Here is a 13,080-nt window from a genome sequence, read left to right as displayed (position 1 = left end):
GACCACTAACTTGGCAGTGTCTCAAGTTCATGATCTTGGTATTCACCTAGACTATTCACTCTTCCTCACTCAACCTGTCCAACAAACTGAGGAATCTTGTCATCTCCTCCTTTACAGAATCCCTCAAATAAAATCACTGCTCTGCATTTACAAAGCTATTATTATAATTCAGGCTTTCATCATCCATCATACAAATCATTGAAACAACCTTCTAGTTAGTTCTTCCTCCCCCAAGCCTTTTATCACTCAATTCTACTCTACATGCTTCAGCTAAAGTAATTTCCCTTGGTCACAAATGTATTCATGTGACCCCTCTACACAATCCATTCCAGTGACTTTATATTGCCTCCAGGACATTAAATAAATAAACTCCTATGGTTACCTTTCAAAGACTTACCCTAGTCACAACTTACCTTTACTGTATCATTCAATCAATCTACAAGCATTGAACCTACCATGGGACAGGCACAGTCCTAAACACTTCAGATGCAAAAGGAGACAAAAGGAAGTCCCTGTCCTCAAAGAGCTTCTCATGGGGAAGATAACATGAAAAAGAATCAACATATTTGTGTATTTAAATACAAATATATATATGTATATATACATATATATATGTATATATATATATATATATATATATATATATATATATATATATATATATATATATATATACGTTAGACAGAAAGCTATATATAGGGTAAATAGGAACTAATTAACAGAGGGAAGACATTAAAATTAAGAAGCATTAGTGCAGTCTTCCAGTAAAAGATGATATTTTAGTTGGGATTCAGAGATAGGGAGGGAAATTAGCCATCAAAGCAGAGAAAGGAGAATATTCCAGCATTCCAGGAATAGGGGATAGCCAGAGAAAAATTCTCCAAACTGACAGAGAAAGCATCTTGTTTGTGACAGCCAAGAAGCCTGATTGAAGAGTAAATAGCACGGAATAAGTTATAAGAAGTTCATGGTCAGATCTGTAACTTAGGAAAAGCACTTTAGTTGTTGAATAGAGGATGGATTAGAGTAGGGAGAGGCTTGAAGCAGGTAGACCCATCAGGAATCTATTTAAATATTCCAGGAATGAGGTGATGAGGGCCTGGTCTTTAGTGGTGGTAATATCAAAGTTAAAAAAAAAGGACATATTCAAGAGATATTACAAAGCTGAATTCAGGAGAAATTGCCAATAGCTTGAATATGGGGAGGGGTGGGAGGCTTGGTGAAGGATAGTAAGGAATCCAAGATGAATCCTAGGTTGTAAGCCTAATGAGTTGGGAAAGTGGTATAGCCATTCATATAAACAAAGCAAGTAGGATGGAGGGGAAAGTTTAGAGGAAAAGATAATTAGTTGGGTTTTGGAAACACTGAGTTTAAGAAGTTACTGTATATCCAGTTCAAGTTGTCTAAAAGGCAGTTGAGGATGTGAAATTGGAAGTTAGGAGAGAGACAGAGGCCACTTAGGTATATCTGAGAATCAATAACGTACAGAGTATAATTAAACCATGAGAGCACATGAGATCATCAAGTGAAGCAGTGTAGAAGGAGAAGAAAAGAAGACCCAGGAAAAAACCCTGGCTGGAGAGCTTAATCTGAAAGAGGATCCAGAAAAAGAGTCAAAGAAGAAGCAGCTGGATACTTAAGAGGAGAAACAATAGAGAGTAGTGTTAGGAAAACCTAGAGAAAAGAGAGTATTAAGAATGAGACAGCAATCAACAGGCTGCAGAGAGGTCAAAGAGAATGGGGAGTGAGAAAAGATCATGGAATTCAATAATTAAGAGATTTATAACTTTGGACAAAACAGTTTCAGTGGGATGATAAGGTCAGAATGCAGGTTATAAGGGCTTTAGAAGAGAGTGAGAGAAGAGAATTTGGAGGCACCTATTGTAGGTAACCTTTTTGAGGAGCTAAGCTATTACAAGTGGAAGAGACATAGTATGATAGGAGGGATGGAAGGATCAAGTGAGGGGTTTTTTTCCATGTTGGGAGAAACATGGAAATGTATGTAGGCAATAGGAGATGAGTCATTTGAGAGGAAGAGATTGAAAATAAATGAAAAAAATGGGGATAACAGAGGGAGCAATCAGTTGGAGAAGACAGGGTGGAATAGGATCACTTGAATAAGTAGAAGGGTTAGCCTTGATAAAGAACAAGGCCACTTCCTCATAGAGACAGATATGAAGGAGAAAGCACTTGAATCATAGTAGATGATGAAGTGGGAGAAAGAGAATTCATATGAATGGCTTGCTTTTTTCTGAAATAAATGAGCTTAGACTCTCAGCTAAGAGAGTGGGTAGAGGGGGAAAAATAGGAAGTCTATAGAGGAATGAAATGGTTTGCAAAAGTGAATGTAAGAATGGGATAGTGAGGTTATAAGTAGGATTGACCAGAAGCTGTCAGTGCTCAGTTAAGGTTATATATACATTTGTGCTGAACATAGTCAAAATGATTGTGATATTTTCTACCTTTATTGAGCAGTATGGATGCAGAAGCAAAGGTGATAAATGGTGGGAGTTATCCAAGGCTGAGGCTTGGCTTGGTGCATTTGATGATATGATAAGAGGAGGAGAAGGATTCAACAAAGAAAAGTATAGAGTTATATTGGCTTACTAGGAGGTAAAAATGGGGAGAAGAGAGAGTAACTACAGCAAGGGAGATGGCCTAGGAAAGAATTGAGAGGTCAAGGATTTGGATTTCACACTGCATTTGAAGAATAAGATTTTGTATGGGAAGGCAGAGAAACAAGTGAAAAGCTAGTAGAGTCAGATAAGGGGATTTCAGAATTCTTGATCATACAGGTGGTATATTTGTGGGTAATGACAAGATCAAGGGAATGGCTATCTTTTGTGTGGTTGAGATGGGTTACAGGAGTAGCTCAAGACAAGTGAGTGCATTGAGGAACTGAGTGGTTAGGGTATTCAAGAGAGAATCGATATGTATGTTAAGACTAGTAGTATGAAGAAAGGAGTTGGGGAGGGAAAAAAAACTGTGAGTGAAATATTGAATGAATCAAGGAAGGAAGGGTGGTGACCAGGGCTATGCAGACAACAGGCACCAGTGTTTTGATTGGACAAAAGATATTAATAACAGGAGCCTCAGAGGAAGAGGGTTTACTGAGTGATAGAGAGAAGAAAAACCTGGACATAAAAATGGGAATCAATGTACACTACTTTTCATCCAGCATGAGACAGAACTACTAGTAAAGTGAATATTTCAATAATATAGAAGGAAATCCATGAACAATTGTGGTGACAATAGAGATAAAGAGGGGGCAGGGCCAAGATGACAGACTTTCTAGAGCACTCTTGCCAATCCCCGCCAAATATATGAAAAATATGACTCTAAACAAATTCTGGAGCTAAAGAACTCACAAAATGAAGGAGTAAGTGGATCTTCAGCCACTTACTGGAAGGTTGCTGAAAGTGCCTATGAAGCCACGCCAGGAATAGACAACAGTCCAGTGTGGGCTGTGAGGGCACAGAGTGGACCTGAGAAATTCTTGGGGAGATTGAATCTCTCCTACTTGTGGTGGTTTCCAGACTTCATGATGCCAAAATGCAGAGGATAAATGGGAAGGTCAGTGGAACAAAACCTGTGGGACCAGTGGTCTGGTCCCAGCTCCAGGGAGGCAGAGGGGGGAAGGGACAGAGGAACCCACAACAACTAAAGCAGCAGCAGGGACAGCTGCAGACACTGTTTCTGGAGCTCTAGGCTCACAGATTGTGGGTAAATCTATATACCTTGACAAAGAGCTCTAAAATCAAGTAAATGGCTGGGGAAATGAGTAAAAACTTGAAAAAGAATGACTATAGAATCTTACTCTGGTGAAAAGGAAGAACAAAGCATGCAAACAAAAGAAAACAAAGTCAACGCTCTTCTATCCAAAGCCTCCAAGAAAAATATGAATTGATCTCAGGCTATGGAAGAGCTCAAAAAAAGATTCTGAAAATAAAGTAAGAGAGGTAGAGCAAAAATTCGGAAGGGAAGTGAGAGTAATGTGAGAAAATCATGAAAAACAAGGGCACTCAAAAAATGCTGAGGAAAATAATACTTTAAAAAATAACCTAAATGACAAAAGAGATCCAAAAAGCCAGTGAGATAAAGAATGGTCTAAAAAGCAGAATTGGCCAGATGGAAAAGGAGATCCAAAAGCTCACTGAAGAAAATAATTCCTTAACAATTAGAATGGAGCAGATGAAAGCTAATGGCTTTATAAAATATCAAAAAATTATATAACAAAACCAAGTGAATGAAAAAATAGCAATGTGAAATATCTCATTGGAAATTCAACTGACCTGGCCAATAGATCCAGGAGAGACAATTTAAATATCATAGAACTGCCTGAAAGCCATGATCAACAAAAGAGTCTAGATATTATCTTTCCTGAAATTATCAAGGAAAACTACCCTGATACTCTAGAACCAGCGGGTAAAATAAATTGAAAAAATCCACCAATCACCTTCTAAAAGAGATCCAAAAAGAAAAACTCCTAGGAATATTGTAGCCAAAATCCAGAGTTCCCAGGTAGAGGAGAAAATATTACAAGCAGCCAGAAAGAAACAACTTGAGTGTTGTGGAAATACAATCAGGATAACACAAGATCTAGCAGCTTCTACATTAAGGGATCACAGGGCTTGGATTATGATATTCTAGAAGTCAAACGAGCTAGGATTAAAACCAAGAATCACCTACCTAGCAAAATATACTATAATACTTCAGGGTAAAAACTGGTCATTCAATGAAATAGATAACTTTCAAGCAATCTTGATGAAAAGAGCAGAGCTGCATAGAAAAGTTGACTTTCAAACACAAGAATCAAGAGAAGCATGAAAAAATAAACAGGAAAGAGAAATCATAAGGGACTTCCCAAAGTTGAACTGTTTCCATTCCTACACAGAAAGATAATATCTATAACTCTTGAGACTTTTCTCAGTATTTGGTTAGTTGGAGGGATTATAGACAGAGGACAGAGAGTGAGTTGAACAGGAAGGGATACTATCTAAAAATATAAAATTCAGGGATGGAATATATTGGGAAAAGAAAGGGAGAAATGTAATGGGGTAAATTATCTCTCATGAAAGAGGCAAGAAAAAGCTTTTTCAATGAAGGGGAAAAGGAGGGAGGTGAGAGAGAAAAAGTGAAGCTTACTCTTATCAGATTTGGCTTAAGGAGGGAATAGCATGTACTTAATTTAATAGGAAAATCTGTCATACACTACAGGAAAATGGGGGGAAAAGGACAAGTGGGGTGGAAGGGATGATAGAAGGGAGGGAAATGGGAGGAGTGGGTAATTAGAAGTAAACAATTTTGAGGAGGGACAGGATTAAAAGAGCAAATACAATAAATGGGAGGCAGGATAGGATGGAGGGAAATATAGTTAGTCTTTTACAACATGATTTTTATGGATGACTTTTGCATAACTACATATGTATTACCTATATTGAATTGCTTGCCTTCTCAGTGGGAAGGGAGGAAAGGAGAGAAGTTTGAAGTCAAAGTTTTAAAAACTAATGTTAAAATTGTTTTTGCATGCAACTGGGAAAGAAGAAATACGGGTAATGGAACAGGTGTAGAAATCTATCTTGCTCTCCAAAATAACAGAGGAGATGGGGATAAGGTAAGCGAGGGGTGTGATAGAATGAAGGGCAGATTGGGGAAGGGATAATCAGAATGCATGCTGTCTTGGAGTGAGGAGAGGGGAGAGATGGGGAGAAAATTTGAAACTCAAAATGTTGTAGAAATGAACGTTGAAAACTAAAAGTAAGTAAATTAATTTTTAAACATAGAGATAAAGACAATAGATTAATTGGAAGAAATATTGTAGGGAAACTTTAATAGGAGTAAATGATGGACTCTACTTGGGGAAGGAGAGTGAGAAGTCAAAGGTGCGTCTGAGGTTTCCAGTCTAGGGGTATCATAGTAACTTTAACAATTTTTTTTTCTAATCAAGAGGAGGACGTTTTAAAGTGAGAATGAGTTGAGTTGGAGATGTTGAACTTGCAGTGTTCAATGAATACCTAAAAATGTTCTTTAAAATTGTGAGAGAGGCTAGGTTAGAGATACTGTTTGGACATAGGTCTAAATAGGGGTTATAAACTGAACATTTGACATTGATGATGTGGCAGATATGTTACATAGTGGGAAAAGTGTTGATCTTGTGGTTGAGAGAAAAAGGGTTAAATCTTGCCTCAAATCCCTTCTGGTTGTGTCACTCAGGATGTAACTTAAAGGTTGCTATGATGATCAAATGAGATGGACTCTGAATAGTGCTTTACAATGTTAATTACTATTAGTATTTTGATTGAATTTTTCCAAATTACATTTTTAAATTTTTAACATCCAATTTTTTTTTAAATTATGAGATCGAAATCCTCTCCTTCCTTTCTAAACCTTCCATACTCTTGAAGAAGGCAAGCAGTATGACAAATCTCTCTCTCTCTCTCTCTCTCTCTCGGTGGACAACATTTTTCATCTTAAGTTCTTTGGAATTTTCTTGGATCATTGTCTTGAGCAGAGTAACTACTTTTCACAGTTTTTCATAGTATATTACTGTTGTTACTTTGTACAATGTTCTCTTTATTCTGTTCACTTAATTTTAATCATTTCATACAAGTCTTCTCAGGTTTTTTCTGAAACCACTCTGTTTATTATTTCTCATACCACAGTAGTGTTCCATGACAATCTTATACCACAAGTTGTTCATTCACTCCCATACTGATGGGCATCCCCTTAATTTCCAGTTCCTTGCCACCACAAACACAACAAACATAATAGTTTTTTATTTTTTTACAAATAGGTCCCTTCACTAGATGGACTTTAGTTGACAGACATAGCAGTATTATTAGTGGGTCAAAGGATATGCACAATTTTGTAGCCCTTTTGGCATAGTTTCAAGTTGTCATCCAGAATGGCTGACTCAATTTACAATTCCTCCAACAATGCATTAGTGTACCTATTATTCCATATGCCCTTCAGCATTTCTCCTTTAAGTTACAATTTGTGTTGGGGAAACCACAAAGGAGAAAATTTTAGAAGATGAAACAAAGGGTTTACATTATAAATCCTGGGAAACTTTTTATCTGTTATTCAGTCATCTCAGTCATGGCCAACTCTTTGTGATCTTATTTTAGGTTTTATTGACAAAGATACTGGACTGGTTTGCCATTCCTTCCCCAGCTCATTTTACAGATGAGGAACTGGGGTTGACAGGGTTAAACAACTTGCCCAGACTCACACAGCTACTAAGTGTCTGAAGTCAGATTTGAATTCAGGAAGATGAGTCTTCCTGACTTCAGGCCTGGCACTCTATACCCTCCACTTCCTAACTTCCCAATAGTTTCACATACTTTTTAGCATGCAAGAAATTGATGACCGTCATGTGGTCCTTCTAGTAACAGGAACCTTAAAGTAACTGGAAAGATTAACAGATAAGTGAGAAGACTAGTGCCCTCTCTTTTTTCCTATTATTAAGCATTTGCATTTGTTTTTATATATACACATATGTGTACGTATATATATATGTATATATCCACATATATATAATATATTTGGGATCTTAGTATGTTTATAAAAGCTAAAGAAGGAGGTAAAAGATATAAAGAAATCACTCATTGGTATAGATGGAAAATATAGATGGTGATTCACTTTCTATGTAAGCCCTCTGGCTAAGGATACAAAAAAAAAATCAAAAGATAGTCCAGGCTCTCAAATTGCTCACAGTATAATGAAACCTAGAATATTGAACTTAATGGTTTTATTGTGAAACTTACATGAGATAATGTATTAAAGTGCGTTGTAAACCATATGCTCCTATCTACCATTTCCTAATAACCCATTTTCTTCCCCTACCACCACAAACACAAGAATGTCAAAAAATGGTAAATAATATTTCATCTTCTATGTGTCTTCTTTTCTCCACAGGGTTGATCTTTGGTATTTTGCAAAGCAATGGCTTCATTAAATCACTCTACAGTAATTATGTTCAACTTTGAGAGATTAACAGACCAGCCAGAGCTTCAATTGCTCCTCTTTATCTTGTTCCTGGACATCTATGTGGTCACTGTGGTGGGAAACTTGGGAATGATCCTACTAATTGCTAGTGGCCCTCAGCTACAATCTCCTATGTACTATTTCCTCAGCAACTTGTCCTTTGTGGATCTCTGCTACTCCTCTGCAATTACTCCCAAACTTCTGGTGAATTTTATAGGGGACAAAAACATCATATCCTACAACGGGTGTATGACACAACTTTTTTTCTTCGGTTTCTTTATTGTTTCTGAATGCTACATGCTGGCAGCCATGGCCTATGACCGTTATGTTGCCATCTGTAGGCCTCTTCTCTACAATGTCATCATGTCTCCACGAGTCTGCTCCTTTTTGGTGACAGGGGTGTACGCTATGGGTACCTTTAGCACTCTGTTTAACCTAAGTTGCATGGTCAGATTGTCTTTTTGTGGTCCTAATGTCATTAAACATTATTTCTGTGACATCATCCCCCTTCTCAAGCTCTCCTGCTCTAGCACCTACCTCAATGAGCTTCTGTTGGTGGTTCTTGGTATATTCAATGTATTTTTAACCACTACTGCCATCTTCATCTCTTATGCTTTCATCCTCACTAGCATCCTTCGCATCCAGTCTGCTGAAGGGAGGTCTAAAGCCTTTAGTACCTGCAGCTCCCACTTGACTGCTGTTGGTATCTTTTATGGCACTGTTATTTTCATGTATCTTAAGCCATCATCAAACAGTAGCATGACTCAGGAGAAGGTGGCCTCAATATTTTATACCACAGTCATCCCCATGCTGAATCCCCTAATCTACAGTCTGAGGAATAAGGATGTCAAGGATGTACTAAAGAAAATCATGAGGGGTACAATATTTTCCAAGTCCATGTAGCCCCAAGCAAAATTACAGACAACAATGATCTTGATTTTTCTTTCTACTTTCTCTGAAAAAGTCAATATTTTCCCATGAAATGAGGATTAACATTGGAAAACATTGTGAAACAGATAAAACTATAACTTCAAAAGTTTAGTTTTCATTCATTCATTTAGTAATTCATTCAACATGTGTTAATTATCAGCTTTAAGAAATACAACTTGTTAGGTACCAGAGAGGTAAAGAAAACAAAACAATGCCTGAACTTAGTTTATTTTCTTCAATAGAGTTACAATACAAACACCTTCTCAGTGTGCATTCCTTTTCATTTCCTCTTTTTCACATAAATGCTCAAAAATTATTTCAATTTCCCCAAGTTATTCTAGTTTCCTAAAGCCTCCCTACTTACCACATTCACCCAGACCTGGCCTTCCATAACGCCAGCATAACTTCACCAAAACTTACTTTCTTTTAATATCTCACTGCCCTACGGCTTTGCTACCAGGTGGGTTACCCATTCCCCTCAAATTCCAATTTTAAGAGGCAGGGTTATAAAAGTAAAACTTTGAGAAAACTTCAAGGTATGCCATTTTCTATGAATTTACAGCACTTCTAACATTCTTTTTTCAAGTGGCCTATCCCTACTATCTGTGACTTAGGTACTGAAGTCTACAAGTTGCACATGGTGGTTGCTTGGGGAAAAGAGGGACAAGCCACACCCTAAAATTTATGTATTTTATCTATGGAAATATCTCCTTCTCATCATAATAAATCTCTCTTCTTTTTAAAATCAGAACTGAAGGTTGACTTGAGTAAAACCACACATCTTCAGATGGAGAGTATAACCTCTTAACTTTGCCTATCCAGTGTTCAGATTGGCATTCAACCTACTCTACAACATTTGCTGTTCTCCCACCTGGTTGTTTGATTTAATGAAGAATATGTATCTCTGATAAGTGATCACATGCCCCACAAGCTATTAGATGCAGTGGGAGTCATTAAAAAAAAATTGTTCCATTGGTTCAGAATACACAGGGGAAGATTTTTTATTATTTGTTCCTGTTTCCTCCAAGATGCAATCCACTGAGGCAGCCACCAGGGAGTCATATAGCCAATTAGAACATCTTGTAAAATTAAATTCTATGCTTTTTAGTGTTCATTATATAAGTAATTGTGAATAGAAACTTGTTCTTGAAATGTGGAGTAGTTGGTTTAGATCCTGTCTTTAGGGCTATAGGGTGGGGGGATTTCTCATTTGGGTGACATCTAGAACTCTCTTTTGATTGAGCTGCATTATCTTACTCCCAATAGAAGAGGTCCTTCAATTTATATTGTCTGGTATATATTCATATATTCATATTCCTCTGATATCTATTTTGCTAATGACTTCGATAAATGCAGTTTTTTGCTATTTGATATGTGTGTTCATTGTGAAACTGGTATGTGGAGGGAAAGGAAGTCAAGCACTGTATATAAAGCTTGAAGGTCTTCTTTTCAAATAACACTAAGAGGTTTAACTTAAATCTGAAAACTATATCTCCTAGACCAATACTTTTTAAGAAAGTAAATAAACTTCATCCTAGCCTAGCACCCTGTCTTTCTGAGGAAAATAGTGACAATAGTGACCCCACTCCTGACCTCCTGCTTTATTTCTTGGCAGAAAATTAGGAGTCTCCCTTCAACTTCTTCCAACCACACCTGTATTTGAAGGTAGAAAAGTGTTGCCCTTCACTTAGTGATGAGCATTCTCGCATCATACGTCCCAATGACCCCAAACTCCTATAGGTCATCATACCAAACCCATTCTACATCACCCAACACTGAATTCTTCACTTCCAACCTCTTCAAATATCCCCCTCAAAGTCTGTTTCTAACTCCACCTAGACCTGTCACTGTGACCCCTGGAATGTCTCTTCCATAGACAACAAACTACCCTTCATTTTAAACCTATTCCTCTCTTACTCCATCCATCTACTAGGTCTTCTTGTAATCTGGCTTCCTCTGGATGACACAGGCTACTTAGACAGCCTTTGTCATACTGGTTGCACTTTCACACATTTTTCCAGCTTACTAGTTGAAAATAAGGGTATTATAATACTCCTTGTCCCACACTGTAAATTCCAGGTTTTCTACCTTCCTCCACCACTCAATAATCCCTTCTCCTTTGAGGTTCATGCCATTCATATCTACCATTCCATGAAAATACAGGTAACTGTTATCTCTAGACCCCCTGCCCAAGTGACTATACTTCCTTCTTCAATGGGTTTGATAGCTGGTTCACAATTATTTTCTCCTCTCCAACTCCTGCCCTCATACTAAGAGACTTACATACATATTGATTCTCCTTCAAAAATTCTTGATCAGATTTAATCTGCTTACTTCTCATGAGCTAATACTCCATCCCACTTCTGCCTCACAAAAGGAGAGTCATACCTATGATCTTTCCATCACCCACAAATGTACCGCCTCTATGATCAAGAATTCCAAACTGCACTTACCTGACCATAATCTATTAGCTTTTCATTTCTCCCTTTGCCTTCCATTACAAAATTCTACTCTCCATCTGCACTGTGACCTCCAGTACTTTTATCCCTCAGTTCTCTCCAAGGTCATCTCCATTGCACTGGCTACTCTATTTTTTTCTCCATTTTTACCTCTTGGTAAACCAACTCAGTTCTAGTTTTCCTTCTTGAATCCCTACCCAATCCTTATCATGTTACCAATTATACCAAGGCAAGCCTCAGATTTTGATCGCTCCCCTCATTTGTCACCTTTGCTTCTACATACATACTGCTGAATAAGAGTGGAGAAAATCACAGCACCATTTTGAGTCTACTACAAATTTATTTTATATAACTTCCACTCAGCCCTTACTGCTACTTAGCCATCCTACTATGTCTTCCTTAATAACTCCCTATCCCAGTCTCCACATTGGCTCTTTCAAACCTTTTCATCCCTCCTCAGACTACCCATGGCTCCCCCTCCACCCACCATTTCAGCTGAAAACCTTACCTCACATATTTCGGAAAACAATGATGTCATTCACTGTGAATGACTCAGGTGACTTCTGTGACTTTCAGGGGCTTTTTCTTTTAATGCCTCACATGATAAAGTGGCTTTACTCCTTACCAAGGCTAACTCCTCCACTTATTCAAGTGATCCTATTCCATCCTGTCTGTTCCAAAAGATTGACCCTTCTGTCATCCCCCACTCTTTCAGTTATTTTCAATCTCTCCTTCTCACGTGGCTCATTTCCTATGTTCTACATGAATGTGCCTCTCTCTCTCTCTCTCTCTCTCTCTCTCTCTCTCTCTCTCTCTCTCTCTCTCTCTCTCTCTTTCTCTCTCTCTATCTCTCTCACACACACACACACACACACACACACATCATATCCAAGTCTGTGCCAAGGCCTGCTGATTTCATCTTTAAAATGTCACTTGATTACATCATCATCTCTCCTCTAACACTGCCACTTCTCTGGTGCAGGCCCTGATGACCTCACATCTTGATCAAAGAAATAGCCTGCTCATGAGTCCATGGGTATCAAGTCTCCCCCCACTGAAATCCATCTTCCATGAAATAACTAAAGTGATACTTCTAAAGTGCAGACATGATCATATCACATTCCACCATATACTCTCTCCCCATGAAATAAAGACCGCTAGCTTCCTATTGCCTTCAGGATCAAATACAAAAACTTGTTTTGCCTTCAATGCCCTTCATAATCTGACCCTCTCCTGCCTTTCTAGTCTCCTTACATCTTATGCCCCAATATATACTGTTTGATCCAGTGACACTGTCCTCATGGCTATTTCATGAACAAGACACTACATCTCTTAACTCTAGACGTTTTCTCTATTTGTCCCCCATGGCTGGAATACTGCCTTCCCTATGCTATGAGTATTAACCTCCTTGGCTTCCTTTATTTTCACATGAAATACCACCTGCTACAGAAAACTCTTCCCCAATTCCTCTTAATTCCAGTGTCTTCCTTCTTTTTCTTATTTCTCATCTGTCTATCTATCTGTCTGTCTGCCTGTCTATTTTCTGTCTGTCTGTCTATCTATCTAATATTATATATTTATTTGTGTATTGCCTCCATCTAATGGTGGAGGACAAACTTCTTGAGAGAGGGACTATCACCCCTTTTTTTTATCCCTAGCACTTAGTCCAGTGCCCGACATTCCATATGCACTTAATAAACATTTA

At 38.0% G+C, this 13,080-nt stretch overlaps 1 protein-coding gene across 1 annotated transcript; it reads left to right on the top strand.

The window, feature by feature from the left end:
* The first annotated feature begins 7,944 nt into the window (after positions 1-7,944).
* Positions 7,945-8,889, top strand: LOC140508978 (olfactory receptor 8D1-like). The gene has a single exon (XM_072616896.1). The coding sequence runs from the start codon at positions 7,945-7,947 to the stop codon at positions 8,887-8,889; it is 945 nt and encodes a 314-aa protein (XP_072472997.1).
* Positions 8,890-13,080: the final 4,191 nt, after the last annotated feature.

This window comes from Notamacropus eugenii, chromosome 5 (assembly GCF_028372415.1).
Source record: "Notamacropus eugenii isolate mMacEug1 chromosome 5, mMacEug1.pri_v2, whole genome shotgun sequence".
Lineage (NCBI taxonomy): Eukaryota > Metazoa > Chordata > Mammalia > Diprotodontia > Macropodidae > Notamacropus > Notamacropus eugenii.
The sequence above is the reverse complement of the archived record's forward strand: the minus strand, read 5'-3'. Positions and strand labels throughout refer to the sequence as shown.

Coding starts and splice junctions, on each gene's coding strand:
- LOC140508978 (XM_072616896.1), top strand. CDS start 7,945: ATGGCTTCATTAAATCACTCTACAGTAATTATGTTCAACTTTGAGAGA.